Here is a 27,625-nt window from a genome sequence, read left to right as displayed (position 1 = left end):
ATATTCGCATGGCATTAGTCAGTGTTGCATTAACCCTTGAGCTGGCAACTTAACAATATTGTTGACCTAACATCTGCAATAACCATACAAATCCAAGTATTAGTCTGTGCTTTCAATTTATCTTTACTTATGTACCTGCTCAACAGTGTATTCACAAAAATGTCGACTATGAGCAGCAGCAGATGTCTTGATCACAAAACCCAAAGGCTTCATTGGCATCTTCTTAGCCCTATGGTAGTCTTTGGAAAGATTGGATGCGTTTTGTAGACGATCACAAGGAAGAAGATGGGATAGGCGCAATCTTTCCAATCTTTCCAAATACAATGAACCAACTTGCCCAACAATGCATTCTGCTAAACTATGGTAGCTGTATTCTCGCCAATGCAATTTTTTTTTTCCTTTGTTCAAGCATGCTCAGATCTTTCATCTCCATCGAGGTACTTCCCAAGAAGACGCATTGATCTTGTTAAAGAGAGTACCAAACCACAGTCTTGGACCATACTTTACCTTGAACGAACTGATCAACAATATTTTTGACCTACTGTATTTCTCTTATTTTTTAATGACACCCTTAATATTTCATTTGATTATTTGAGCAATGAAAGCTAGAAATAAAGCAATAAAAGCATGCTAAGTCAAGTATGTCTTGTCTTGCGAGTTAAAGGGTAAAGTTAAGGGCTCCTCACCAGACCCTATCAGAAATTTCGATTGTACAGTAGAAGTTGCAAAATGCCATCCAGAGAGCATTCTGCAGCAAGAACTTTTAAGTAGGGTAGCTGATGTAGAAGAAGCACCATCGAAGCACCATGCCTGTGACAGTGGGGATAGAGGCTTTTGTTAATTTGGATTTTCAGTTGTTTTTCAGTACGTACCTCAGTGTAATACTGTGCAGACACAATTATCAGTGCATCAACTGCACATCATACTTTCTTTTTGCCATGCCCCAACCTGGTGTAGGGTCCTTTCAAGAGAGGTTCAGATTGAAATGTGGTGCCATTCTTGAAGAATGTCATTTCTCATTTTTTACTTAGAACTGTAGTGTTCAGATATTCTACTTTTGCATTCACAACGATTGAAAGCTAAATTCAAACATGAATGCTTGAAGAAAACATATAAAACAGGCATTGTAATGTGAGAAAACATCCATTTATTTCTCACATAGGTCTGCCACTGTGATTCTATCACAGATGGAGTAACACACATCTTTAGGCATAGCTTGCTTTTATTTTGTATTCTAAAGGAAAGGAAGCAGTTTGATTAATTCCCATGTCATCTCAATGTCCTCATATGACATTCAGGTGTACTTTTCTCATATTACAATATGGGTTGGGTTTCAACCTATGTGTACTGTATTTTGCTGACTTAAACGATATTGTAGTATTGAAATAAAATTCTGCATGCATGCCCTGTAATCTACATAGACTGAAAAGATCCGTTTATGTTTAATTTATCTCTAATGCATACTTTTAGGGGGTTCGAACAGTGAAATTTCCCAATTGAATTGAATAGAAATACAATAGAACCTCATTGGTGCGATCCCATTTCGTACGATTTCCCGGCGCCAACATACGCGATCATGAACACAAAAAATAACCTAATACAGTTACACTTCTTTTATTACCGGTTGATATGTTCCCAGAAAACACAATATGTACAGTCGACTCTCATTACAACGGACCCTGATTATCCGACAAAAAATGCCTGTTTTATTGGAAGTCCATAATATCTGAAACACCTCACTTCTGAAACTTTCGTCGCAATGTCTAACAACTTTATTGCAAAGAGTGAGTGACGAACGTCGAAAGTAAAAAACAAGGAAAGTCAGTTTCGCCCGAAAGGTGAAGCATCGAATGTGATAGCAAATGAAGTAAAATAAGCGCGGCAGCAGCAGCGAGTGAATTGACCTTCGTGATGTCTCTCGTTTCAACGTGAACTAAACGTCAAAAGCACAGTGCATGTGAAGCCATTGGCACTGGGCGCACTCTGTCCCCATCGCAGATCGCTTTCAAGATACTGCAACCGCGCCGTAAGCAGCGGCCGCTGGAGTAGAACCCCCCTCTCTCTTGCCTCCCCCTCCCACCCCCAACCCCTGCCCCCGTGCCTCGTGCGCAAAAGAAAACAGCACGTTTCCGCCCTGCCTTCCTCTGTTGTGCACGCAATATTCTGCCGCAATCGTCGGCTGACCCTCGCAAGTCAGTTGTCACCCCGTGTCGACACGGCAAAAGTATGTTTTATACACCCAGTTTTGAAAACAATTGCCGCTAATTTTCTCCAATGTAGCCGATAGTCCGTTGTAGCACGGTTCATTAAGATAGAACTTCTTTGCATTAATAAAATAGGTAGAACGAACTAAGGCTGAAATATGGTCCGTTATCTGAAAGTCTGTTGTAAGCGGGTCCGTTGTAATGAGCGTAGACTGTATTTCGGCACCAAAGTAGGTTAAGTACATCGACCAAATTGCAATTGTGTGCTACGTTTTACAGCCGCTAGATCCTGTGTAAACAAGAGAAGGTGCTAGTCACGTGCGATCGAAAGCAGTAGGTGCCCGCCATGGCAGCTTGTCCACACTGTACTCACCTGCCGATGTCACGTGAAAATGCCGGTACGCACACATTGCTCTACCGCTACCAGCAAATCTCGTGGATTGTCACACATTGCCATTGACAGCTATTGCTATTAGCCCTATTGCGATAAGCATCTTGACCTATCTATTTCACAGCTCATGCGCATGTGGCACAGTGCCAAGTTGAAACTTAGAGGGGTACTGTGCACTTTTAATATATGGTAACCCAAACATGTTCCCTGCCGTTCCCTGATGCAGGCAGCGCGAAGTGAGCTCATGTTTTGTCCTGGTGGCATCGTATTCTGACGTAACCCATCAGCTCGTTTCGTTTCGGTTTCCCAACCAGCAAATATCGCGGTTCGTCACATTTCACCATTCACAGCTACCGCCGCTGACCCTATGTCGATAAGCATCTTGACCTGTCTGTTTCACAATTTGCATGGACTTGCCATAGTGCCATTGGAAGCCTACTGCATGCTTTTAAAAGGTGATGACCCAAACGCACTGCTGTTCCCTGCTGCAGGCAGCATGAAGTGAGCATCATGTTTTGTTCTGGCAGCATCGTATTCCACTATCGCCCACCAGCGCAATTTTGTTTCCATTTCCTATCGCCATGTTAAAGCATTATGCAATAGGAAAACGACAATATGTGTCTCAGGCCACTCGTTCTCGCCTTAGGGTGCCTCAATGTGCACCTGCTCAGGAGGGCATCGAGGCACCCTAGTTTTAAACAACTTAACGAGCATCAGCGTCTCATGCTGCAATGATTCGCACAATGCTTCTCATTATGTATATGTCAACTACAGTTGAATCGGACAAATTTTTGAGTGACTTTGAATCATACGTTTACCCGGTTAGCATGTTTTTCCTGCATTTTTTTCTGGAACGTATGAACAAGGTTCTATGTATTCGAGAAAAATGGCCTTCCAATATCGAATCGAATATAGAATATTTGCTCATTTCTAAACAAGGTGAAATATAGAGTTACTGTTGAGTTCACTTGGTAAAAAATTTGGCTTGTTTACTTTATTTGATTCATGCATGTAATGCCAGTCACAACAGGAGGTCCGGTCAATTGAGGAGCTTCTAAATGAGAAACGAGTGCTTTCAGCTATCAGATTTCTGTTATCAGGTCAGCTGCAGCAGAATCATTTGGAACAGTCTTCACCTACATCGATATCTCTCCTTTGAGTCTCCATAAGTGTTGTTATTCATTATATTCAAATATAAATGTATATACAATTCACTATTCAGAATTGTCAAATCAAATATGAAACAAACAGCAAGGTCTATTCAATTCGTATTCCAAATTTTGAATAGTTGCACACCCCTATGTATTTAAAAAAAATTGAAGCTTCTTTTAGTAGAGGTAGGTTTAATTGAAAACATGAAAATTTGTTAATTTTTTTATAGTAACAATCACTTTAGGCATACTTTATCATTTTAGTTGTACTCAGTAAGAATTAAGGAGGAAATTAAGGTATGGTATGGTTATAATTACTTAAGATTAGAATGTTAAAAAGATGCACAAAAACAGCAGTGTGTTATTGTAAGTCATGTAAAGGAAAATAATAAGTAGAAGCCACATAGAAACAAATGACAATATTGGAGAGAGCAGATAAAACTATCATAGCTTCAAATTTGACAATCTTAGCTTTATAAACAAAGTGAAAATTGGAGGGATCTGCACAGCTTTCAGTAGCTACACATCATAGACAGCCAAGAGCTGTCAGCATTGCTCAACTCCTTTCACCTTATTGCTCTTCTACTATACTCCCTTTGCGCACCACAGCACTGCACATTGAGTAGTTAGAGCTTTACTTTACTGCACTTGTACTGTACCGTAACTTTAGAAAAAAAAGCATGCATGGCTTAGCAAGATTTAAGGTGAGACACGGGGGACAAGAGGGACGTGTTTTGAGGCATAGACAGAAAGTGTTCAGGATTAGCAGAGAGCAAGGCAGAAAAAAAAATCACCACACAAGCACTCTGTACAGATGGTTAACCATCGAAGCTGAAATGTGTGGCCACGGTGTTTATCACTGGGTTAATTTCGACGGCTCATTAAATGACAGCTTGGTAGGCTGCCGGTTCCTTAATGCACAGTTGCTGCTTGCGCTCGGCTGCAAGAGCCGGTTCTCGTGCCCGGGCTGCAGCATCGGCGCGGCATAGACAAGCTCGTTCCCAGTTCCGCTCGCGGCATTGCGGACCAAAAGCTGCCTGCTCCTCAGGAGTATGTTTGACGTGTGGCTTACCCATTTCGGAGCTGGAGAGAAACTGCTGCACGTGCACTCGACTGCGACGGAAAGCAAAGATGTCACTACTGGTGCAGTAGTGCCATCTCTCTTTCTCTAGGCGTCTCTCTTTCTCTCTCTCACGCACTCTTTATTATTTATTTTTTTCTTGTGCATGTTCATGGGGTTGCGCAGGCGGAGTTTTCAGTGTACAGGCAGACGGACAAATCGGCTAGCCATATACAACTTGCATTCAGAACTCATGTCAAAAACTAAACTTTTGGTGCTGTATATTCTAGTTTGGAAACTGCAGAGATGTGATTGGTGCCAATCCTGGCATTGTACTACATACAAAGAGACAGCTAAAACACTGTGTGCTAAGCTGGTATTAATGCCCTGGTAAATTTTTTACTCCATGTGCCACAAGGTACTTGTGCCTTGTAGGTACAGTGCTCACGGAATGAAACGCGTCAATTTAGGGCTAAGTAATGCGCATACTTTCGCTTCAAGCGGCTGCAGTTCGTGTCACATCGACGTAATTCTGGCGCGTACACACACATCGGAGCCCTCGTCACCTTTGGTGACCAAATTCCTAACGACATGACATTGTGCTCTCGCGTACTTTGCACATATGTAGGGTTGCACAAAATGCTCCGTGTCCTATTTCAATCCGTGAGCACTGTACATTTCAGGCAGTTACGTACCTCCCAGTGCCTTTGGTCAGTGACTGGTATGATTTCCACTTGTTTCAGGTATCCATTCCTAAAAGGCATTATTGTGGAGAGCGACAAGGCATTGCCGTAAGTACTAATAAGCACCTGGCTTATTGCGCAGAAACAATACTTACGAAGAAACTGAACCAGCACTTGTGTCATATTGTAGAGATTATTTGCAGGTTCATTTGTGAAAGAGTTTATGCTAATACATTCTTACATTGTTTAAAAATCCAGTTACTGTGGGCTCATCGTCTGAGATAACAGTTTGCGTAGCCTCGTTTTTTCACAGATGAAGACATGTAAAGACCTATGTGAACAGACTTATTGATTGAAATGAATAATTTGCGTAGCTTGATCTCTTCATAGATGCCATTCTGTAAACGACTATATGGAGCTGTGCGAAGCAAGGCTTAAGAAAGCAGTGATCACATTTACACATGCACCTATGTTGAAGCTGTCAAGGCTGAAGCTGCAAGCATTTATTACTTCCTGTGTTGCTGTTCCTATTAACTTGAAGACCGATTTCTTGAAACATGTTACTCTGCTTTATGTGGTCTTCCTTTTCTTATTTGCCGTTACGAGCCTCTTTCTCTTTTCTTCGAAACTGAACAAAAAGAAAGGGAAACATTTTTTTTACCATCCTAATTTAAGTTTGCTTTACATGCAGGCGCCATCCCCACCTTGTGACCACCATGGGAGTGAAAACAGTTAACATTGAGCAAAAATTGCACACATACCTCGACATCCCCCCACACCATTAAAGGGACACTGAAGAGAAACAGTAGATAAGTTTCGCCCAATAAAGTATTCCTCCAATAGTGCATTTTATTTTGCTCATGGAAGGAGGCTGATTACTAGAAGAGAAAATGAAGGCCAAACTTTTATGTTTTGAATTTCACACTGAAACACCAGGCACCAGTAGGTCAGTGTAGTGTCACAGATTTCAAGCTATTTTTTCGTATTTGTATCACTGTGGGATATAAAAGTTATTGAAACTTGCAAAGTTTACTTTTTGTTCCTAATGCAATGTAGTCCATCTTTAGCCATAAACAATCGACTCCGCTTGAGCAGACGCTGTCAGAAGCTGACGGCGAACTGGCACAGGAACATGAAGGCGGCGTCGCCACTTTTCTCGTTTTCCCCTAATTTCTGGCTTATCAGGCCTCCTCCCACGGTAAGAATAACTTTTTTGGCATCGTTGAAGCACAGTTCACTAATACAACTCAGCTTATTTTTTTCTCTTTAGTGTCCCTTTAAGATAACTGGGGCTGCTAATGTATTTGACTAAGGTTGCTATTTGGGCCTGTTGGTGTACCATTGGTACAGATTGTGTAGCGTGTTATGGACAATGACATCATAAAGAAACAAATGATACACATATGTGTGTATCATTTGTTTCTTTCCAGTGTCACTGTCCGTAACGTACATGCTACATAATCTGTGCTGTTCATACATGCCTCCCTTTTATATACTCACCATCACAACTAAATGTGGTCAAGAATTAAAATCATTGTGGCATGATCATTGTATGTTTACAGGCATTGTTCGTGCTAGTCATGGGTGTTTTCTCTTTCATTTTACTCATAATTATTTCATTAAGTTCAATTGGCTAACATTTAATTAACTTATCTATCAATAAATCCTCAATGCAAAAGTTATAGAGCAATAGAGAAATACCAAGAACAGCATTTGAAGCAACCAAAAGAAAACCCATGAAAATTTTTAAAATGCTATCTGACAACGCATCCGTGCACCATAGATTACAGCACTGTAATATTTAATAAACCTTGTCAAATACGGTTATAGCTTATCACACTGGCAACGACCGGCCATGCTTTTTCCCTCACGCGTCAGCAGCTTTTGGCACTCCATCTTCAATGCTTATCAAGCACAATGCACATAAGATGCGCCGTGTACCAGGTGATGAAGTTTACATCTGAGAATGCTACTATCACAGGTGTATGGATGCCTTGTAACATGGTAATAAAGTAGAATCTCGGTGATACGATAACGCCTGATACGAATTTTTGAAAAGTGCCAGCCCAAGTCTGTTAGCTTACAATGTGCTAAATCTCGGATGTTGCAAACCACTTTTCGCTCTGCAGCAGTTGATACGAGCAACTGAGCCCCTGCCTTACCTGTAGAGTGACCACGCCGATGCATCGGTTGCATTCTTGTTGCCAGAGCAACCTATGTTCTTCCTCCGTTATCCTCCCTCCCCACTTCACAAAAAAAAGACAACTTTGGCATTCAGGCCTTATCAATTAGGTCAGTTAATTCAAACATGACAAATAAACTTAAATAATTTGCGCAAAATGAAAAAGATGCTCCTGACTAGCGTGAATGGCCATCAATATGCAGGAATCACCATTTTCAGAAAGCCCTGCATTCATTTTTAATTCTTCATGATATTTAGCTGGGACAGCCAGTATAAATAAACTACTACAGTACATACACATAGGCTGTTAGGCTAGAATGAAATGCGAACACAAAAATTATTTATTGGAACATCACATGTAGTTACTTAAAAGTGTGCTGAAGATTTGCTGCATTGCCAACTGCTACACAATCGCTGTAACTAGAGCCCCAAAACTTGAAGCCCGAGAAGTACGTCACACATATTGACTAGTGTGGAAACACAAATATGTGTTCCGCTTTTTTTTTTTTTTCATTTGGATTTCATTTTGTATAGGCAGCAACGTATATTCACTTTCCATTTTACGTTGTCTGTACCAGAGGCTGCATCAACTGGCAAGACATTCTGCAAGGAGGAAACGTCAACTTAGCGGAGGCAGAAAGCAAAGTTGGCATGGATGATCCTATTACCATTGTGTTTACCTCTGTGAGTCCAGCAATATTTATTTGTTGTGCCTTTGTTTATGATTAAATGGATTAATACAGAGCTGGTGGAAGAGGTGCTGTGAAGATGGCTATATGACTAAACAAGTGATCAATTTCTGCGGAAATTTGCAAGGTAAAAAGAGAGTTATGAAAGAAAAGAAATATTGTGGCTTTATGCTGCTTTCAAGTGGATGGCAGCATTTCCTTTCATGGCTATGCAGTAAATGCCCTTTACTCCAAGTCCTTAACTGGTGAAAAGTTTCAAGGTAGCCGGATTTCAGAAACGAGCAGTATTTCTGTGTACCGGCAATGCATTACAAATTTGGAACATTAAGTAATGCACAATCACTAATTTGCTGAATGTGCATAAAAACACTTGACATATCATGACACGTAGTATGGCAAGTGACTTCTGAGCACTGGCCTTGAACAGAACACTTCTCTGGTGTCAGATTCCAAAGTGCTCTTGGTTATGCGCGCATCATTATTTCTTGTCACAGTACTGCAGTGGTGCAAAAAGAGAAGTGTTTCTGCTTCACTATCAACATCGTCGAAATCTTGAAGCAAAGCACTGCCAAGAGGATGTCAAAAATCGGTGTCTTGGGTAGTAAGGGTGGGAGATAGCACATTGTCAACAGTAACTGTGTCATTTGCCATCTAGATAAGCACCCCCCGCCCTTCCTGTTGCTGCTACTTACTTTCCATGCATTTCTCCTCTTAGTTTAGCGAGCTTTGCTCCTGACTCGGCAAAGAAATAGTAATTGAATAGACATTGGTGGTAAAGTATTGAAACTACCTCTTTTCTTTTTTTGTCATATAATGGTACTTAATGCAGAGGTTTCTCACCAGTAATGATCTTTCCTGGTCTCTCAAGCTTGTGAAATGTCCAGAGTCCACCAGGAAAAAAATTCTAGATATGGGGGTGAAAAATACACGGCACTTATGAGATCAGACTGCATGATAGAAATCTGTCAACTTGGTCAATATTTGGAGGTGTGCGCATTTTTTTTTTTAAGGGCAAGTCTGATGATTTTTAGCATGTCAAGGTAATGGAATTTTTAAGTTCCCGAGAACCCCCTTTGGTGCGTCTGATAGTAGAATTGTTCTGCAAATTTAATAATTTTACATAAGCAAAATAAAAGTGCAACAACGAACCCCAATCCTGACCGAGCAGCTGAGTGAACCCCTTTGTGTGACATGCATGGGTGGCACACCAGTGGGCAAGGTGTGCAAGGCATGCCGGTCTCACCTGCTGGGAGAACGAAAGTGGCGAAGAGCAGTTGCTCGGCTGGTTCATGAATGCGTCAGACCATCGGGTGACAGTGACAGCTATGAATCCAATGAATTCAATGTCCATGATTAGCTATTCACATTGTGCAACATATCCCTTTGCAACATGAAGACCAAGGGTAACTCTAACCACTGATTTTATACGTGCCTGCATGCTATTCTAGGTGTTTTACCCCTTGTCAGGGAAGCATTTCGCATACTCACTATAATATGTTGTGGAGCACTGCTTTCCGCATTTGTGTCTCGGAAGAACACTGCTGAGATTCCAAAGCACCGATGGTTGATTTGTTTACATTGGCAAGAAGAGTGGCTGCTCATTGTTTGCTTAAAATACAGCGTTAGGCGTGCATCAGTGACATCAAATAATGTTAGAAGATAGCAAAACATGCACATTTTTGTGTGTGTAATGCACCATCACATCACTCTGAGTCGTGGTTGCACTGATATGAGCGACCACACACCTTTGAAAACAGTGAGTAGGAGTATTGTTATGCTGCTTATTTATCATTCTTTTTACTCTCTTCGGGCACACATAATGTGTTCCATAAAGTAAAGATAGATTAGGACTTTGCGCATACGATCATTCATTTATAAAACGCGTAGTTTTCTCACGAAAACATTGATGCTTATATTGGCACCATTGGCAGCTGAACAAGGCAGTTATTTAGTGAGTCTATATCGAAGGGGCCTACACTTGCTGCACATTTGGGATACGAGGCAAACAGTGCACCTCAGAAGCTAAATAATGAGTCAGCATAGGAATACGTGAAGAAACACCTATGTATGTAGCACACTTAATTTAGGGAAGTGACAGTGAGTGCGACTGGCAACCTTGGAGAACGCCAACATACCGATGTTGATAGTGTGCCATGTCATCACTTCTAGCTTTTTGTGTGTGTGTACTGCACAAAATGAAGAATGGCTTATTTGAAGTTATTTCAAATCTCTATGGTGAACGCTGAACTACAAAAGCAGTTTCCTTCATCCTGATGGCTTAATAACCTTCAAATCGATCACTCAGGTCCGCCGGGGGTAGACACACGAACTTGGCGACTGTGATAGGCCTAACCTCGGCTGAACGCAATTGGCATCAGCTCAAACTGTGCGTGTGTGGATGGTGAGGGCTGAAATGCATGCAGCCAACAATGAGATGCCACTTGCCACCCATCTTTTGCCCGTCCACACGGAATGTAACTTTTCGTGACAGCAACTTCTCACACCAAACTCTAGCTCATTATCACTACCTCACTCCTTGGGCCTGTCATCTGCCATTCATTCCCAGCATGCTCTGCGTATGACACCTTTTACGTCATAACACAATGTTACCAGTAGCTGAAGAGTAGGCAAGGCAGGTGGTTCAAGGGAATTAACGAAATTCAATTGTAAGCAATCTGCGCCACTCTCAAGCCAGATGTCTTCAAGGAGTTATGGAAGTGTACTGAAGAACGCACTCAGCAAATTTCATTGAGATCCGTTGACCTCAAAAAATCACCAGAGCTTCCCTTTAACAGGAGTTCCGTATCATGCATTTAACTCTCATTTTATTAAAGTAAGCAGGGTAGCAGAAAAATAATATTAAAAGCTGTAGTTCCACACAAACAGGCCTGTTTTTAATGTATGCTAACAATCACAAAATATTTTGTTAAAGAATTTACAACATATTATTATGAGAAGCCTATTGATGCTTCTGCTTGCATGGCATTTCATGTTGTATATAAGTTGCATTTACAGTATCCAAAATGAGAATTCTGTGAAGCCGCTGCAAATTAACTGGATGCAACACACTTAAAATTTATATTTTCAATTTGCTTTGTGCAAGTAAAGGAAGTACTTGGGCTGTTGGAGAAACAAGAAGCTGAAATGGTAGCCTATCTGTGTAGTGTACACAAATGCATCACTTTAAAAAGTTCCCAATTGCCAGCAAGACAATATATTCAGCAGGAAAATCAAGTGCAGTTGCTTGTACATACATATATAATGCATGGAATTGTAGTGATGGCCTGAGCTTGCCATGTAATATTGTATTATGACTACAAATATTTTGTTCTTGACAAATATGAATGCAGTTCTGGCTTTTGTTTTAACCCCAAACATCTTGGATGACCGCTTTCTGTTTTCTTACTTTTCTTTGTTTTTCTGGTTGTGGGTGTTATTTTTCAATGCTGTCGCTTCACACTAAAAAATATCTTGTGTATGCTCTGCAAATGTATTTGAGAAACTTGCAAAACCATTGAAATGTTGTTCTTTCATCCTTGTCTTCGTAGCGCTCTCTTTTTTCAACAAGTTTTCAGATACATCCACCCTCAACAATATACAGGTGCCATCTCTCACATGATTAGTGGACCAGAGAAAGCCTGTAGTGCCTCACAATTCTGATTTTGCAATGAAAAATATGTGAAACACGATAATACTCGGATTATTGACATGCTACATAAGAAGACATGTAGTAAGCTTTACATGACACACTCTAATGGTGCAGCAGAAGCTTAATCTTGATGTGCTGCAGCATGTTAGCATGCATGAAATTGCTGGCAGAACCAATTATATCTGCAGCACCACGTCTACATAAATTATGTAATTAGGGTGGCTGGAACACTTGTCTTTCAGGTTAACTTTGCCATTTGTTTTTCTCTGTGTCCGAAATTCCTATAAGAGTGTTGTAATTGTTACAGGAGTCATTGGAATAGAATGGGTTAACAAAGAACAATATCGGAATGTGCTCATATTTGAAGAAAACTGTTGTGCTTTTTTTTAGTGACTCACCAAAGCAGTGGCAAACAGTGCTCCCGTCATTGTACAAGCTGCCAACTTTGGAACTACAAAACCTAAAGGGGCCCTGAAACACTTTTCTAACTGATCATAGAATGGCCTCACTATTAAGGGGAGATGCTACTCATAAAAATTTTTTATTTGTACTAGAGGTTTGAAAATACTGTGATTCATAGAAGAACAGGGTTTTTTTTTTAATCATATCATAAGAAGCCAACAAACATAGACATCAAGGACAGCATAGGGAAAATTACTTTTACTGAATAACTGAATTGAAGAAATGATAAATTAATGGGGAAAGATCCCACGTCTTCGCATTACGCATGCGATGCTCTAACTAATTGAGCTACCGCAGCGCTGTTTTCCTATCCACTTTCTTGGATATTTATGTTTTACTACTAGAACTAACCTTGGGAGCGTTAGTCAGTGCCACCACTCACAAACCGTGGCAGTGGATGTAGAACATCCTTTCTGCTGCAAGCATCACGAGTATGTAATCTTTTTGGGTGAAGGCAACTGGTCAATAAACCCACACATGCTACCTGAAGACATCAATGTTTCCAGATTCAAGACCCTCGTTATTGAATGAACAAGAAGAAAGGGGGTCAACCGAGGGGCCCGATTTTTATTAATCATATCATAAGAAGCCAACAAACAAAGACACCAAGGACAACATAGGGGAACTTACTCGTACTTAATAATTGAATTAGAGCATTGCATGCGTAATGTGAAGACGTGTGATCATTCCCTACCATGTTGTTTTTTCATCCACTTTCATTGTCATTAATTTATCATTTCTTCAATTCACTTATTCAGTACAAGTAATTTCCTGTATGTTGTCCTTGGTGTCTTTGTTTGTTGGCTTCTTATGATATGCCATTCATAGTCTTCTATGTAGATTTTAAATATGGCATTAGATTTTGTGTAGCTGCCATATTTTTTTAGTTATCAAGGATGGGAAGTGCTGCACCAATTGCAACATCTCGCGCCAAACCATTGAGCTGCGCCAACCCGCGGCAAAACACTAATTTCGAATGAAGCTGCCAAATTTAGCATGATATGCTTGTTTAGTGGCAACCACACAGTCTTTAGACATGTGTTGGCTAGCGCTTAGTCCTGCAATCCAAGCCTAAGCAATCTGTTTCAGCGCCTGCATTTTTGGAGTGTGGGTGTGTTTCGTGGCATAATTGTAACTAGGCCTCAAGAAAATGAAAACCGTTTTGTGCTATACAATGCATTATGAATGTTCTATAATGGTGTTACGTATTTGCATATATGCGGATCAGCTAAAGATGATTTGAACTGGCACTCACTTCATGGGGTGTTCGGGAAGGAAAGCCACGCTGAATGAATAAGGTCTCCTCAGTGTGTAGCTCATCAGTTTCTTTATACATGTTAACACTTGATATTTCCCCCTATTGGTACGTCTGCATCAATTAATGGGCAAATGTCGTGCGTGTGACATTCTAAATCTATTTTGCACGGGCACCACTTCTGCTTACCGGGATAATAGTGTGGCGCACTGACAAATGATCTGCTTGCTTTTATGAAGCTTCTTGGTCACAAATATCCAAGAACAACTGCAGCTGTCACTCCAATTTGCACTCAGGCTACACTATTTTCTGCCCAGCCACACCATGCAAAATCGGGCTCTTGCCGCCAAGAACGCAAAACAAGGGTCTAAGGTTCCATATTTAGTCCACCTTAGCGGCCAAATTGTGGTCCTAATTAAACCTTCAGTGAAACCGCAAGCCTCCGAAATTGCATTCGTGGTAACGATGTTCGCCACACGACTTGCGCAGATCGAGTCAAAAAATTTCAATAAACCATTGTTTGGTGCACAAAATATCAGTTGCCATTTTGCATTGGCCTTATGGCGCCTCTGGCAGAACCGCGAATAAGGCCGAATAGTTGAGCTTATTCAAAATATTGGTCGACAATGCAGACCGGAAAGCCAGTGAACATTTTTTATCGCTTTTTCGTTTTCAAGAACATCTTGGAGCTTTTTTCTGGCAAACGATATGAAATACTAGCAAATGTGCGTTGACCAGTATGTTACTTTACATATATTCTTCAGTATTCTGCTATCTTGACTGAAGGTCGCCGAGAACTAAAAATTATCGGAGGGCACTACGTGAATGGCGTTCACTGTTCCTTGATGAGTGTTGATCATGGTGGCCACTGTAAATATTTCTTGTTCATTGTGCACGAATATGTTTAATTAGCTAAATTTATAAATTGACCTAATCGATGAGATGTCCATTAAGAAGTTGTGGATCATGTTAATCGCATTTAAAAAACCTAGGATTCATGAATACTTTAATGAGAAAGAAAGCCCTAAAATAAGACGGTTCTCGGTTATTTCTTTCTTGGACACTTTTATTTGGCACATCCGGTGTGTAATTTTATTGTAGTTTCTCAGAAACCTGTATGAGTTTTCTTGTAGCTTCATGCTACAGTCATGTGGATAACAGTTTTTTCCTGTCATGAATTTTGCCCACTTTGTAGGCTTCCGCAAAACTGATGTGCTGTAGCCTAATTGCAAAGTCAAATAAGGGACACATTTTCTTCTTATGCTTGTATTTCACTCATATTGATCTTTACCAAGCCGTTCCAAAACATGTGTTTAATGCTCCAAAATGGACAATCTATGCTCCAGACTTGCTCCAAAGTGCAAAATTTGCTGCTCCGAGAGCTGCTGCAAAGCTTCCTTGGCCGCTTCCATCCCTGAGCTATGTCCTACACAACTGTAAAATATAGTAAGTTTTGGAGGCGCTTCCTTTTGTATTAAATTTTGACCAAAAGCATCGTGCTGCAGCCTATGTAACTCGGTGTAGACCCGCAAAGTGCTGATATCTATTCAAACAGCACGTACTATTACTGGAACTATGAAAAAAAAAAAAGGTTAGGACACTTTAACTAATATTTTTCGCACTCCCATGAATTGTACTTTCACAACTACTGCCGAGGGATCTTGCAATTTCAAGTAGATATCAGCTTCTATGTACGTATCTTGAAGGGTATGTATGCCAAATTTCGTTAGTATAGGACAACTATAAGTGCGCAAGGTTATTCTCATGGGATTGTGAAAAAATTTAGTTGAAGTGTCGCAACCTTTTTTTTTTGCATAGTTCCACTAATTATACATGCAGTTTTGATAGATACATGCATTTTGCAGTCTACAAAGAACTTTATAAGCTACACTACAGTGCTTTTCATTAGAATTTAATATGCACGAAGTGCCTCCAAAAATTAGTATATTTTTCTGTTGTGTAGGACATGACTAAAAAAATTTAGAAGCTACACAAAATCTAATGACATATTTGTAATGGACAGAAAAAAACTATGAACCACAGTATTTTCAAATCTCTATTACAAATAATTTTTAAAAAATTTTCCGAGTAGCATCTCCCCTTAAAGAACATTGTCTCATGAATCTCATGTCGCAAAAATTATTAAAACCCTTCAAATATAAGTGGAGCTATCGTACCATTACACAGCTTTTTCTTTCTTTTCATTTCTGCTAGTGTGCTAGAAACTACACAGGGTAGAAGCCAAGGGGGCAAAATCCTGCCCAAAAGGTGAGTGTCTCGGCGGCAAAAGGGTTCGTCGCGACACCCCATGGTGGCCACAGTAAACTACGCTACCCAGCAGGCCACTGCTATCCCAGCGGCCATGCACAGCAGACAGAGCTCTGCGTAACTGTCATGCGTAGACGGGCAGTGCAGATATGAAAGGATTTTTCTGTCTTTTTGAGATTACAGACATATATATATATATATATATATATATATATATATATATATATATATATATATATATATATATATATATATATATATATATTTCATTTATTTAACTCAAAATTAGCAATAATGTATTACTGAGAATGTAATCAGAATCAGCCAGTGGCTGTTGATGGGCGCAGCTGCTTGCAGTGTTGCTGCATTATGGCATTGCGAAAGCGAGAGCAAGTGATTTTTCGCTGTTTCAACGCAAGATTGTGAATTCCCTGCTGCATTCAGTGCAAGAATATTTGGCTAATATGTTCACGGGAGCCTCTTGTACAGATTGGCAACCTTTTCTTACTATGTTCAGTTACTATACAGTTTCAGCGTCCCTTCAACAGAAATTCAGCAGGTTTAATTCACATTTTAAATGTTATTCAGTCAAAGACAAGAAAATGTTTCGAACTCCTTGTATGGGTATTAGTTAAAGCACAATGTGTGTTAAGCTACTAGCATTCTAGAAAAAATTTAATTCATGCTACCAAACTTAAGATTCACCCAAAAATGACGTTATTTTTTTTCACTCTTTACATAGCTTTGCCTTCTCTGCTGTATATGTGTGCTCTGCGGTTATTTGTACAGTTGCTGGGTGCTTAAAAAGTTGTTATTATTATTAAGGTTACAAGGACAGTGTATAGGCTTCTGTGTTGTTCATTTTCTACTGCATGAAATGAAATACCTATGGGGAACTGTCACAGAAGTTGATTTTTGATGCTCACTGCTTCTCTGCAGTTGTGCCGTCTAAACTCTTATTACCTGTAATTTTATATGTGCATAGATAACACAAATGTTGTTCCAGGAATTTTTTTTTATTAATTCTCCTTCGTTCGCAACATGTCTTTTCAGGGGACCACAGGAGCTCCAAAGGCAGCTATGCTTTCCCATCATGGATTTGTAAACAATTCTATCATGTATGACCATGCTTCACCTGAAGTTGAGGTGAAAACTCTTTTGCATCAATTTTTTAGTGCCTGCAAGGCTAGTTGTAAAATCATTAGGGCTGATCTTCCTTCGGTTTATTACTGTATGGCACCTGAGCTGAGAACAGTTTGCAGGTAAATCAATACCTTGTTAAGGTGATTAAAACCAAAAAAGCAGTCAATGAGACCTATGAAAAGTAGTAAAGGCAAGGCACGGAAGACCAGGACTCAAGAAGAACACAAACGACAGGACCGGCGCCACTCACAACTAAGTTTATTTTCGCAACAAGCCTGCCTTATGTAGGTTAGTCACGCCGAGTCGCGCACAAAACTTTAGAAGTAAAAAAACAGCAATCTATCGACCACTCGGGAATCATATGTGGCACATAATATCGAATGAGCAAACAAGAACCACATGTGGATCAGCACGGGAGGCAATTGATCTAGTATAGTCTTTTTTTCAAGCCAACGGGGACAAAACCAGACATAAAAAGTACCGTCTATGCTTCACTACTAAACTATCTACAACATAAAACACTTCAAACGCCTAAGGCCCAGTCAGTGATAAAACCCGCACGACTATGGGAATAATTACCAACGAATAACACGGAAAAAACATGAAAAAGGCGTCTAAGTACAGCGTCTGCATCAAAACTAAAATCTCTAATAGTCACTCACCTAAAACATTGATAAAACATGTGACCGCACGAAAAATGAACCACGTGACAAACAATGAAATGGACAGAAGTGTTGAACGATAAAGGTCTAAAGAACAGCGTCTGCGTCAAAAAAAAAAGTGCAACAAAAGCTTAAGAGCCACTAGAAAATCGTCAACAAACTAAAAATTAGTTAAATAAAACGAAGACAGTCGGTAAAACCAAATGAAATCACCTTTAACATGAGGCCTAAATGAAACCTTCTAAAAAAGTCGTCTCGTTGTGACTAAGCATAATGGACGGCCTGCTGACGCATGCGTTTCCCTCTTTTTTGATGAAATAGGCTTCCACAATTTCCCGCTCGAACCTGTCCTTTGCCTGTATTACCTTTTGGAAAAGTTTGGAAAAGACAGGTTCGAGCGGTAAATTGTGGAAGCCTATTTCATCAAAAAAGAGAAAAACGCATGCGTCAGGAGGCCGTCCATTATGCTTAGTGACAAGGAGACAACTTTTTTAGAAGGTTTCATTTAGGCCTCATGTTAGAGTGATTTTATTTGTTTTTACCGTCTGTCTTCCTTTTATTTAACTAGTTTTTATTTGTTGACGATTTTCTAGTGGCTCTTAAGCTTTTGTTGCACTTTTCTTTTTTTGACGCAGACGCTGTTCTTTAGACCTTTATCGTTCAACACTTCTGTCCATTTCATTGTTTGTCACGTGGTTCATTTTTCGCGCGGTCACATGTTTTATCAATGTTTTAGGTGAGTGACTATTAGAGATTTTAGTTTTGACGCAGACGCTGTACTTAGACGCCTTTTTCATGTTTTTTCCGTGTTATTCGTTGGTCATTATTCCCATAGTCGTGCGGACTTTATCACTGACTGGGCCTTAGGCGTTCGAAGTGTGTTATGCTGTGGATAGTTTGGTAGTGAAGCGTAGACGGTACTTTTTATGTCTGGTTTTGTCCCCGTTGGCTTGAAAAAAGACTATACTAGATCAATTGCCTCCCATGCTGATCCACGTGTGGTTGTTGTTTGCTCATTCGATATTATGTGCCAAATATGATTCCTGAGTGGTCGATAGATTGCTGTTTTTTACTTCTAAAGTTTTGTGCGCGACTCGGCTTGAATAACCTACATAAGGCAGGCTTGTTGCGAAAATAAACTTAGTTGTGAGTGGCGCCGGTCCTGTCATTTGTGATCTTCGCGAGTCCTGGTCCTCTGCGCCTTGCCTTTACTACTTCAAGCATGAACCAACTAGCCCAAGCAAGAGTTTTACTTGAGACCTATGAAAACACATCATAATTGCACATTAAGTAGATTAAGAATTGACTTCTTGTTTTTTTATGTTGCAGATAAATTGGCGTAAAGAAAAATATCAAAGCACCTTAGCTCACCTTACATGAACACTCTTAACACTGCATTAACAACATAACACTCACTTAATGTGAATGCTGGGGTTGCAGAGATACTATTAGCATGCCTTTTGGGTGGTGGTTTATGCAGATCGAGGCAAAGTTCTCCACATGTTTGCAAGGTGTACATGAAGCAAGGATGCTTATGTATATAAAAGTGTTTAGGATCTCTTGATTTTTGTTTCAGTTCATAGAACCCTTAGCTTCAATATAGTTTTCATGACATGCATAACCTTGTTGAAGAATTATATTTGGCTATAGTATCATGTATGGAAGCCTTTTGATCCCGTTTCATTTTCTGCATTACAGTGTTTAGTGAGGCGAAATTAAACTTATGCTTTCAGACTAATATTGCACACTTTCAAGAATGTTACAACTAAAAATAATTTCACCTGATGCTTCTGCTTCTCAATAGAAATATTGGCTGCCTGTGATGTGGAGCAAGTCATTTCTAAAAGATATGCCCTAGCAAGTTAGCCCATACTGAACAACATTTAGCCCATAACACAGTGCTTCTACTTTATCTTTAGGCCTTATAACACTCCTGTAACACCTGGTTTGCTTGCCGAGTGTGCTAAAAGGTTCAGCTTTCAACATATCATGCTCAAATCGAGAGATAAGTCTTCTCCAGTTTGTATTTTGTCTACTTTTGGTGACAATGCGGCAATGCTTTGTCTACTTTTGGTGACAGAAAGTTGTCTACTTTCTGTGGTTGCAGCGCTCAGTCCTGTGCAGCCCCTTACCATTCTTCCACGTTTTTGGCATGACTACCATCCTGGGTTTGACTGTTATACGAGGAAACTGTTCTGTGGTTCCAAGTCCTGGTTATGACACCAAGGAGGTTCTCAAATCCATTCATACGTATAGGTAAGTAAGTTTACCAGTCAGCTGCTACACATTGCCCTGTTTACTGGATGATGCATTTCTCCTTGCTCTTAACTTATTCTGTTCTTCTGTTATCTGGAATGCAAACAATACAGGATGGAAGAACCATGAACATGGTGTGTATACTTGTCCATCAACCATCAGCTGTGCTGAACTTAGCCTATTATGTTGTGGCTTTTGTAAATGTAATAGATATAAATATAAATGTAAAGATATAAATGTAAGAAAGATCTTCGATCATTCCATGCATGATACTTTGCTAGGTGTCAATTTTCACTGTATTCATTTTTACATGTGTTGTCAGAAGTAATGTAAATTAAAACGTTTTCCTATTGCTAATGCACTTAAGGTTACAGTTGTCATATGGGAGGTAGTTGCAGCTTCTAGTTCTGTGCTTCACAACCATTGCATTTCTTTAGAGATCTCTATTACATACAGTCTCCAACTGATAATTCAGACTCAGCTGGCTTTGCCTAAAGGTGCAAATAATCTGGAGTCCAAAATATCTATTTGTCAGAAATAAAATGGCTTTATTCCACATGTGTCCAACAAAGGTTGTCAATGTGTTCATGCATGCATATTTTGAACATGTCGTACTGTCACTACAGATAGACAAAAGTATGGTCAGCATATGCACCAAATCTTCATCCCCTCACAGCTTAAACAGAAGTCAACTGCTCTTCTAGAGCCAAATTATTGCAAATTTCTTCGCAACAGTCATTATTCACTTTATCACTACCAGGGTGTCGAACTGAACCAAAACTGAACTGAAAACCGGAGCTCAACCATTATTTTCAGCTGAACTGGAACCATGCTGCCATCTGGGAACTAAACTTGAACTGGAACTTTTTCTAATGAACCGTTCTGAACTGGTTCGACTGCAGGTTTAACCCAGGGTCCTTAATGAAATTCTACGTCCGCGCATGCCGCTTTGTTGACGAGGGCCCTATAGTGCCCTCAAACATGGTTTGAATTGTTGCTGCTGCATGCAGACAGCATGTTATGTGCTCAAACATGCTTCAATCAAATTATCATTGCTGCATAGACAATATGTATGAATAGGTTGTAAGTGATGGTGACAGATTGAAGACAGTGGTCTTGGCTTCCAATTTTGCCAAGATAATTTCGCTGCTGAAGTGGTGGGGTCGCAGGGGATAACATAACTCTAAAGGTTGTGTTACCAGTTTTGTTATTTGGCATACTGCATAAAGTGCAAGTAGGCTCTGGTGTTGAATGGCAATGCATCTGAGATGATGGCCTTGGAACCATTGTTATTGCTTAGGACTAGTCAAATGTTTGGCACTCATGCAACACAGATTGCTCATTTCAAATTTCTCTGAGGGCACAAATGTCTCTGTGTGAAAGTGCTTATCCACATGTTGCATTTTCTTATCTCACACTTTCTTGAGAGCCTGGAAAAATTAAACCCACAACAGCTATCTTTGTGGAAAGAAATCGGTTGGACATAGTTAGGTTGCTTGTTTTGGGGCTTTATATATTTTTTTTATTTGGGGGGTAAAAATCAGGTGTTATTTAAAGAGAAAAACCGGGGAGAAATCATGGGTTTTATTGTCTGGCTCAAAAACCATGGAGTAATCAGGGATATTCTTATCTGGCAGCCCAAAGTTTGGGATTTTTCAAGCAACTTTTGCACACAAGCTATGCAAGCAGTGGTGTCATGACAGGATGACAAACGTTGCATTTAAGAGGGTCCTGAACCACATTTTATCGAAGTCGGGTAATGCATTGGACATTAAAACTAACTGTTTCAGAAATACTTTGCCGCAAAAAGTGCTTCAATGCGTTCAGCAGATGCGTAGTTATTGGCAATCAAAGATCGCCTGTGATCCCCTTTGCGATGCTCCCGCTCCTTCTTCAAGGTGTTAATGAAACTAAACGTCAATAAATGTAAGATTATGACATTTTATCGCCATAGTGCTGTTTCTACATTTTCCTACAAAATGACCACCTCTATTCTTTGCTCTGTCCCATCCTATAAATATTTGGGTGTTCATATTACTAATAATCTGTCATGGCAAACTCACATCGAATACATGACCAATTCTGTACCGAACACTAGGCTTTCTACGTCATAATTTTTCTTGCACCCCCACTTCCCTCAAACTCACATTGTGTAAAACACTTGTAAAGACAAAACTAGAGTATGCTTCATCAATTTGGGATCCATCTACAGCACAGTTAACATACTTACTCAGAGCCATCAAGACAGGTCCACACATTTTATTGTATGTAATTATTCCCACAGTGCAAGCATATCAGCCATCAAAACTTGCCTTGATCTTCCAAACCTGTCATAAAGAAGGAAACTCACCCGGTTTTCTCTCTTTCATAAAATTTATTTCACTAATCCTGAATTCTAAAATGATCTTCTTATACCACCCCTTTACGTATCGCTGTGAGTTTACTACAACGTCAAGGTACAAGTGCCAAGTTGCCATACAAACCTTTTCTACCATTCATTCCTGCCGAAGACAGCATCTGAATGGAATGACCTCCCCGCCTCGTTCACCAGCAATCCTGATCATTCGTCTTTTCAAGCTGCTTTATCTGACATTGTATATCATACGCACAAACCATTCCTCCCTGTAACGCCATTAGGCATTGGGAGTATTTTAAATAATTAAATAAATAAATTAACAGACAGACAGACAGAGACAGACAGACTCAGACAGACGCAGACAGAGACAGACAGAGACAGACAGACGCAGACAGAGACAGACAGAGACAGACAGACTCAGACAGACTCAGACAGACTCAGACAGACTCAGACAGACTCAGACAGACAGACACAGACAGACAGACACCTTGCACTGCAACAGCTATGGGGGAGTGGGGTGGTGACCACAACGCCCCACCTACTGAACACCACTGTGGTGCGCAGTTCAAATTTGATTTTGTATGTTTATATAGATGCCACTACTTCCGATTTTGGCGTCTACGACGTGCCAAACTCAGAGGCTATTCCTCAACTTACAGTGGAGTTCACGGTGTCTCATCCCTTTTTTGTGCTACACTGTACTAGTAGTGTACTAGACTAGCACTAGGTAGCTACATGTGGCTATTCTCACATGGGAGTGACATGAGTAGCACATATCCTTTTGCACTCATCACTACAACAATCACAAAATTTACAAGGCTCGAACAAACATCATCTTCATGTTCGCTCGGGCAAGTACATTGGCAGTGCGCACATTGGCTAAGCAATGGATGCCACGCTCCGAGCTCTTGTTGAAAGGATTCCTAACATAACAAGCTTCGACCATGATGGCGACACACCTCGAGGGTGTGCAACTTGGGAAGCAGACAACCTGTTCATCAGATTTTGGTGCTCAGGCCTTGAGTCACATCACCCGCAGATACCAATCAAAGCATGCTTTTGTCCTCGGCAGGCCGCAGCAATCTAAGCGTGCACGCTTATTGTGGCACCCTGCAGCAGCCACGGTATCGAGCATAGCAGATGCACAGCATAGTAGATGCAGCTGCATGCAACTGTTGTGGCTAACTATGTGCATGGAATGGCTGGAGTGCACGCTCATATTTATGTGCTCCAGTCTGGCCCTGCTATTTGGTGCAGACCTGCTTTGTCCTGCACCAGGTTGACCGAAGGGTAGTAGCCACATCCAAATTACGCATTTTGCGCAATAGCTCAATACGAAGTGAAGTCTGCCAAGATGTCTAGCCAGGAGCGGCCAGGAGCGGCTGGTTTGAGGCTAGTTGAGTGTTCAGAACTTATAGAAATTAGCGAAACCCAACTGCTACGACACTGATAAGCTGTGGGGCCAAATTTTCATTGCCATGCAGGTGGGTGTAGCCTAGCGTTAGAAGAAGACAGTGAGCGATAGTATGATGGTCGTACTTCTAAGAAGTATGCAAGTCCACCCGAAATTCAGAATGCAGATTTTTGCTCACTTGAGTCTGTTTATTAAACTGTATCAACAAATATGCATACAGTGAACTCTCATTAAGACAAATACGGTTAAGCCAAATTCTCGCATATAACAAACAACACAGGAACGTTCGTTTGGTTTCCCATAGACTTAGTGCAAAAAAATATCCGCTTAAGACGAACCGCCTCACACATACTCTTCGGTCAAAACGAACATGTGGAGTGACCACCACCGTTACTGATCCTGGGGGCTAGGGTGCCTCGATGCGCCCTACTGAAGTCCTGTGGTGCACATCAGCCTTGGAAAGAGGTGGGTGGCGCGCAAGCATATGGGCGTTATAGTACACAGGAAGCTAAGGGCTTTCAGTGCGCCTAGATGCCTACACTGTCCACATTGCAGATCGTATTCAAGGCGAGGCCGCACCATACGCAGCAGCTGCCGGATTAGAATGCCCCCTTTAAACATTCGCTTAATAACTAAATTAACAAGCATGGATACATCAAACTCGATGAGCGTGGACATTCTCTGTCAAAATGCTGCCGGGAGGATTCGCGGCAGCAGCAGCAAGCGAAGAGACCTTTTTGCTGTCTATCGCTTCAACACAAACTGAGCGGCGAGAACACAGCACATGCAAAGCTATGAGCCATTGGCCCACTTAGACTGTGCCCCCTAAGCAGATCGCTTTCAATAAAGCCCGCGTGGCCGAAGTACAACGCCCCCCCCCCCCTCCCTCCATCTGCTCCCTCTGTGCCATGTGCACAATGGAAGACAGCGCGCGTCCTCCCATGGCGGCTCACCGTTGCACGCTTTCACTCTCACACACAGCGTACGGCGCATGAGGACACTAGACGCGTGAGACGCTATTACAGCCTGTGATTATTGGCGTACACAGCTTCTCGGACACTCCTGGACTGTTTGGGACAACAAATCAAAGTGCCACTATTACTAAGCGAAGAGAAACTCAAGTTGTCACCACCAGCCTTTTTATTGTGAAACCTATTATTGGTATCAACCATTAGACAAGTACGTAATGATGTACTCAATATTTGCAGTGAAATACAATGGCAGACTGTAGCTGTCTCATGAAAATAAAGTGAGCACTAAAAATACAACATAATGCCATCTCTTGTTTTCTGATAGGCACAATGAGCACTTAACGCATGAACCAATACAAAGATATCACTTTTGCATAACAGCTAAGCATAAACATACTAAAGGATAAATAAAATATGACAGTAAAAGCAATGCTTGAAAAGGAACACTTCTCTCATAAAAAATGATTTCTTAGGTGAGCAACAGTGCAGTGTTAGCTGCATTCTCTCCAGTAATATAAAACACAGAGGGTACATTATGAGACTTAATTCTCATGAACAGAAACAAAAGCAGAATTCACATATGGAAACTTCAAATCACTATTTGACTAGCCTTGTATTCAGCAAAAGAAAAAAAGAAATAGAAACAACGTAGTGAAAAGTAAAGGAGAGCAACAGCTGAAGGCCCAAAACAGCAATATATCCTATAGAAAAAACAATTTGAAAACCATCAATATGTTAGCACAGGGATAAATTATGTAAGAGAAGCAGGCAACCCCCTGCAGCAAAAGGGGGCCAAATTAGCTTCTCCATAAAGGAGAAGGTAATTTGGAACACAGTTGCTGCATAAAAAATTGTTTTAATATACTGTGCTTTCTTAGCAATGAAGACTGTTATAATGAGGATGTATCTTAATTTTTGCCTCATTTTCATTGAATAAGTAAGTATCTAGTCGAAGTACAACCATGGTATGCTCTATAAATTATTCAAGAAGAATAACTATATCATATTTCAATGCAAGTGAGACTACAGCCATTCGTGTGTATATTCATGGATCGTAAGCAATGTCAATGCAATTGCGATTAGTGGTTACCTGGTACCACACAGCACACTTGGCATGCACTAGTCAACCAAGTGCAGTGGCACCAGGCCATACCATGCTACTGAGAGTGCCGAGCCACTTGTAGCAGTATCAAATCAGCCCTTTCCTTTTAAACCATCTCAATGCTTTCCGTATACTCAGCCTGACACCAGCTAACAGGATTCTGCATTTGTCACATTTTTGAAAACACACAGCACTACTTAACATGCACTCAGGTGCCACGGAAGGCTAAAGCATTGATTCAACCGATGCTGGAGATGATCTGCTACATCTGCATCTCCGTAGTGTTATCTGGTTGGTGTTCATACACCGGCCTCAACATAGCAATAGTGTCATGCATTGACCCCCGCAGCAGTACTACTAAGGAAATGTTGCAGTGAGTGCTCATCTTAAGGTTGCCACTTCAAAGGGAACATTATTTTTGTACTCTGAAGATAGGTTTAGCCTTGTAGTTATTACCATGATTAGGAGTTAGACCACTACCAGTTTCAAAAGAGGAAGAAAATTTGTCAGCACTCCTAAAGGCACATGGTACGATGCCATGCTGGGCTGGAGGGCGAATTGTACTTGGAAGGCCACTCTCTTGCTGGCTGGCTTGAGCATCCTAAACATCAAAAAGGACAGAATCTTTTTTTTAACTATGCAAACACATCGCTTATTGCTTACCCTGCAATCAGATATTTACCCTTACAAAGTCAAGCACGTGCTTCAGCCCGTGCTTGACTTTGTCACTATAACGACATGCATGAAAGTGCATGCATGTACATGCATGTACATGCATGCATCCAAGACACTCATTTCCTTTCCTTGGGCACGTTTGCATCAGGCTTTATCCTGACCACATCAAGCATGGGCTTCCAATTAAGGCACATTTCTTAATTGGGGGGGTTAAACATACAAAGTAGCTTCAGATGCTTTAAGTAACCGGTTTTTAGCTTCTTTAAATTCAGTGATTAGGTTAAAATCCCAGAGTAGAAAAGTACAGCCATAGCATCTCCTTTATCGTGGAAGCAGATCTGAGGCATCTGGTTAAATAGTGCCACTGAATGAAATTTGTCCTTGCAAGCAGTAGAGCCCAGCAAAACTTTATATAATGTGCAAAAAGATTGACTGTTCAAGAACATGTGAAAGTTCATGCCTTGTGCCTATAAATGATACAAGCATGTAATACTGCATGCTATACACAGGAGCTGTGTAAACGTACAGAGGTGCAACAAAGTGTGCAAAAGATCACTTAGCTCTACAGACAGCCCTTACTACAAAAGTCCTCCACTGGCAGACAGAACAAAAGCAATGCATGAATGGCAACTACCTCACAACATCGAACACCGCTATCGAAAACATGTGCCAGAACCACAGAAACCATTGTGCCATTGTGTACAAAACCTGCAGACTGCAAGAAGCACAGCACATGAAAGACCAAGACGACTATGAGAAGCTGAACTGAAACGGGCTTGTCTATCGCTGTTTGTTTCGGGTTGCAGTTCAGCCATTGCAAACTCGTCTTAGCCATGCACCACTTGCCTCCAGTTTAATACTATTCCAACAAGAAACACCGCCAACATCTCTTGAAGGGTACTGCCGAAACTGTTGTGAATTTGCGTTATGCATCAGCTCTCCGGCCCATGCTAAGCACTCATTACCGGCATAAAAGAGATGAAAGCAAAAAAAAATAAGAAACCTGTCGACATACCTTGAAACACGTGCCTCCTGACGACTGGACACCACGG

General features: G+C 40.8%; 1 protein-coding gene across 1 annotated transcript in view; it reads left to right on the top strand.

The window, feature by feature from the left end:
• LOC142557769 (putative acyl-CoA synthetase YngI) overlaps positions 1 to 27,625 on the top strand; it is a 158,006-nt gene that overhangs the window by 103,883 nt on the left and 26,498 nt on the right. The window contains exons 6-9 of the mRNA XM_075669872.1: positions 5,550 to 5,597; positions 8,250 to 8,355; positions 17,048 to 17,140; positions 19,907 to 20,055. Coding sequence (XP_075525987.1) covers positions 5,550 to 5,597; positions 8,250 to 8,355; positions 17,048 to 17,140; positions 19,907 to 20,055 — 396 coding nt within the window. The remainder of the gene's footprint in view (positions 1 to 5,549; positions 5,598 to 8,249; positions 8,356 to 17,047; positions 17,141 to 19,906; positions 20,056 to 27,625) is intronic.

This window comes from Dermacentor variabilis, chromosome 1 (assembly GCF_050947875.1).
Source record: "Dermacentor variabilis isolate Ectoservices chromosome 1, ASM5094787v1, whole genome shotgun sequence".
Lineage (NCBI taxonomy): Eukaryota > Metazoa > Arthropoda > Arachnida > Ixodida > Ixodidae > Dermacentor > Dermacentor variabilis.
This window is presented reverse-complemented; position numbering and strand designations above follow the sequence as displayed.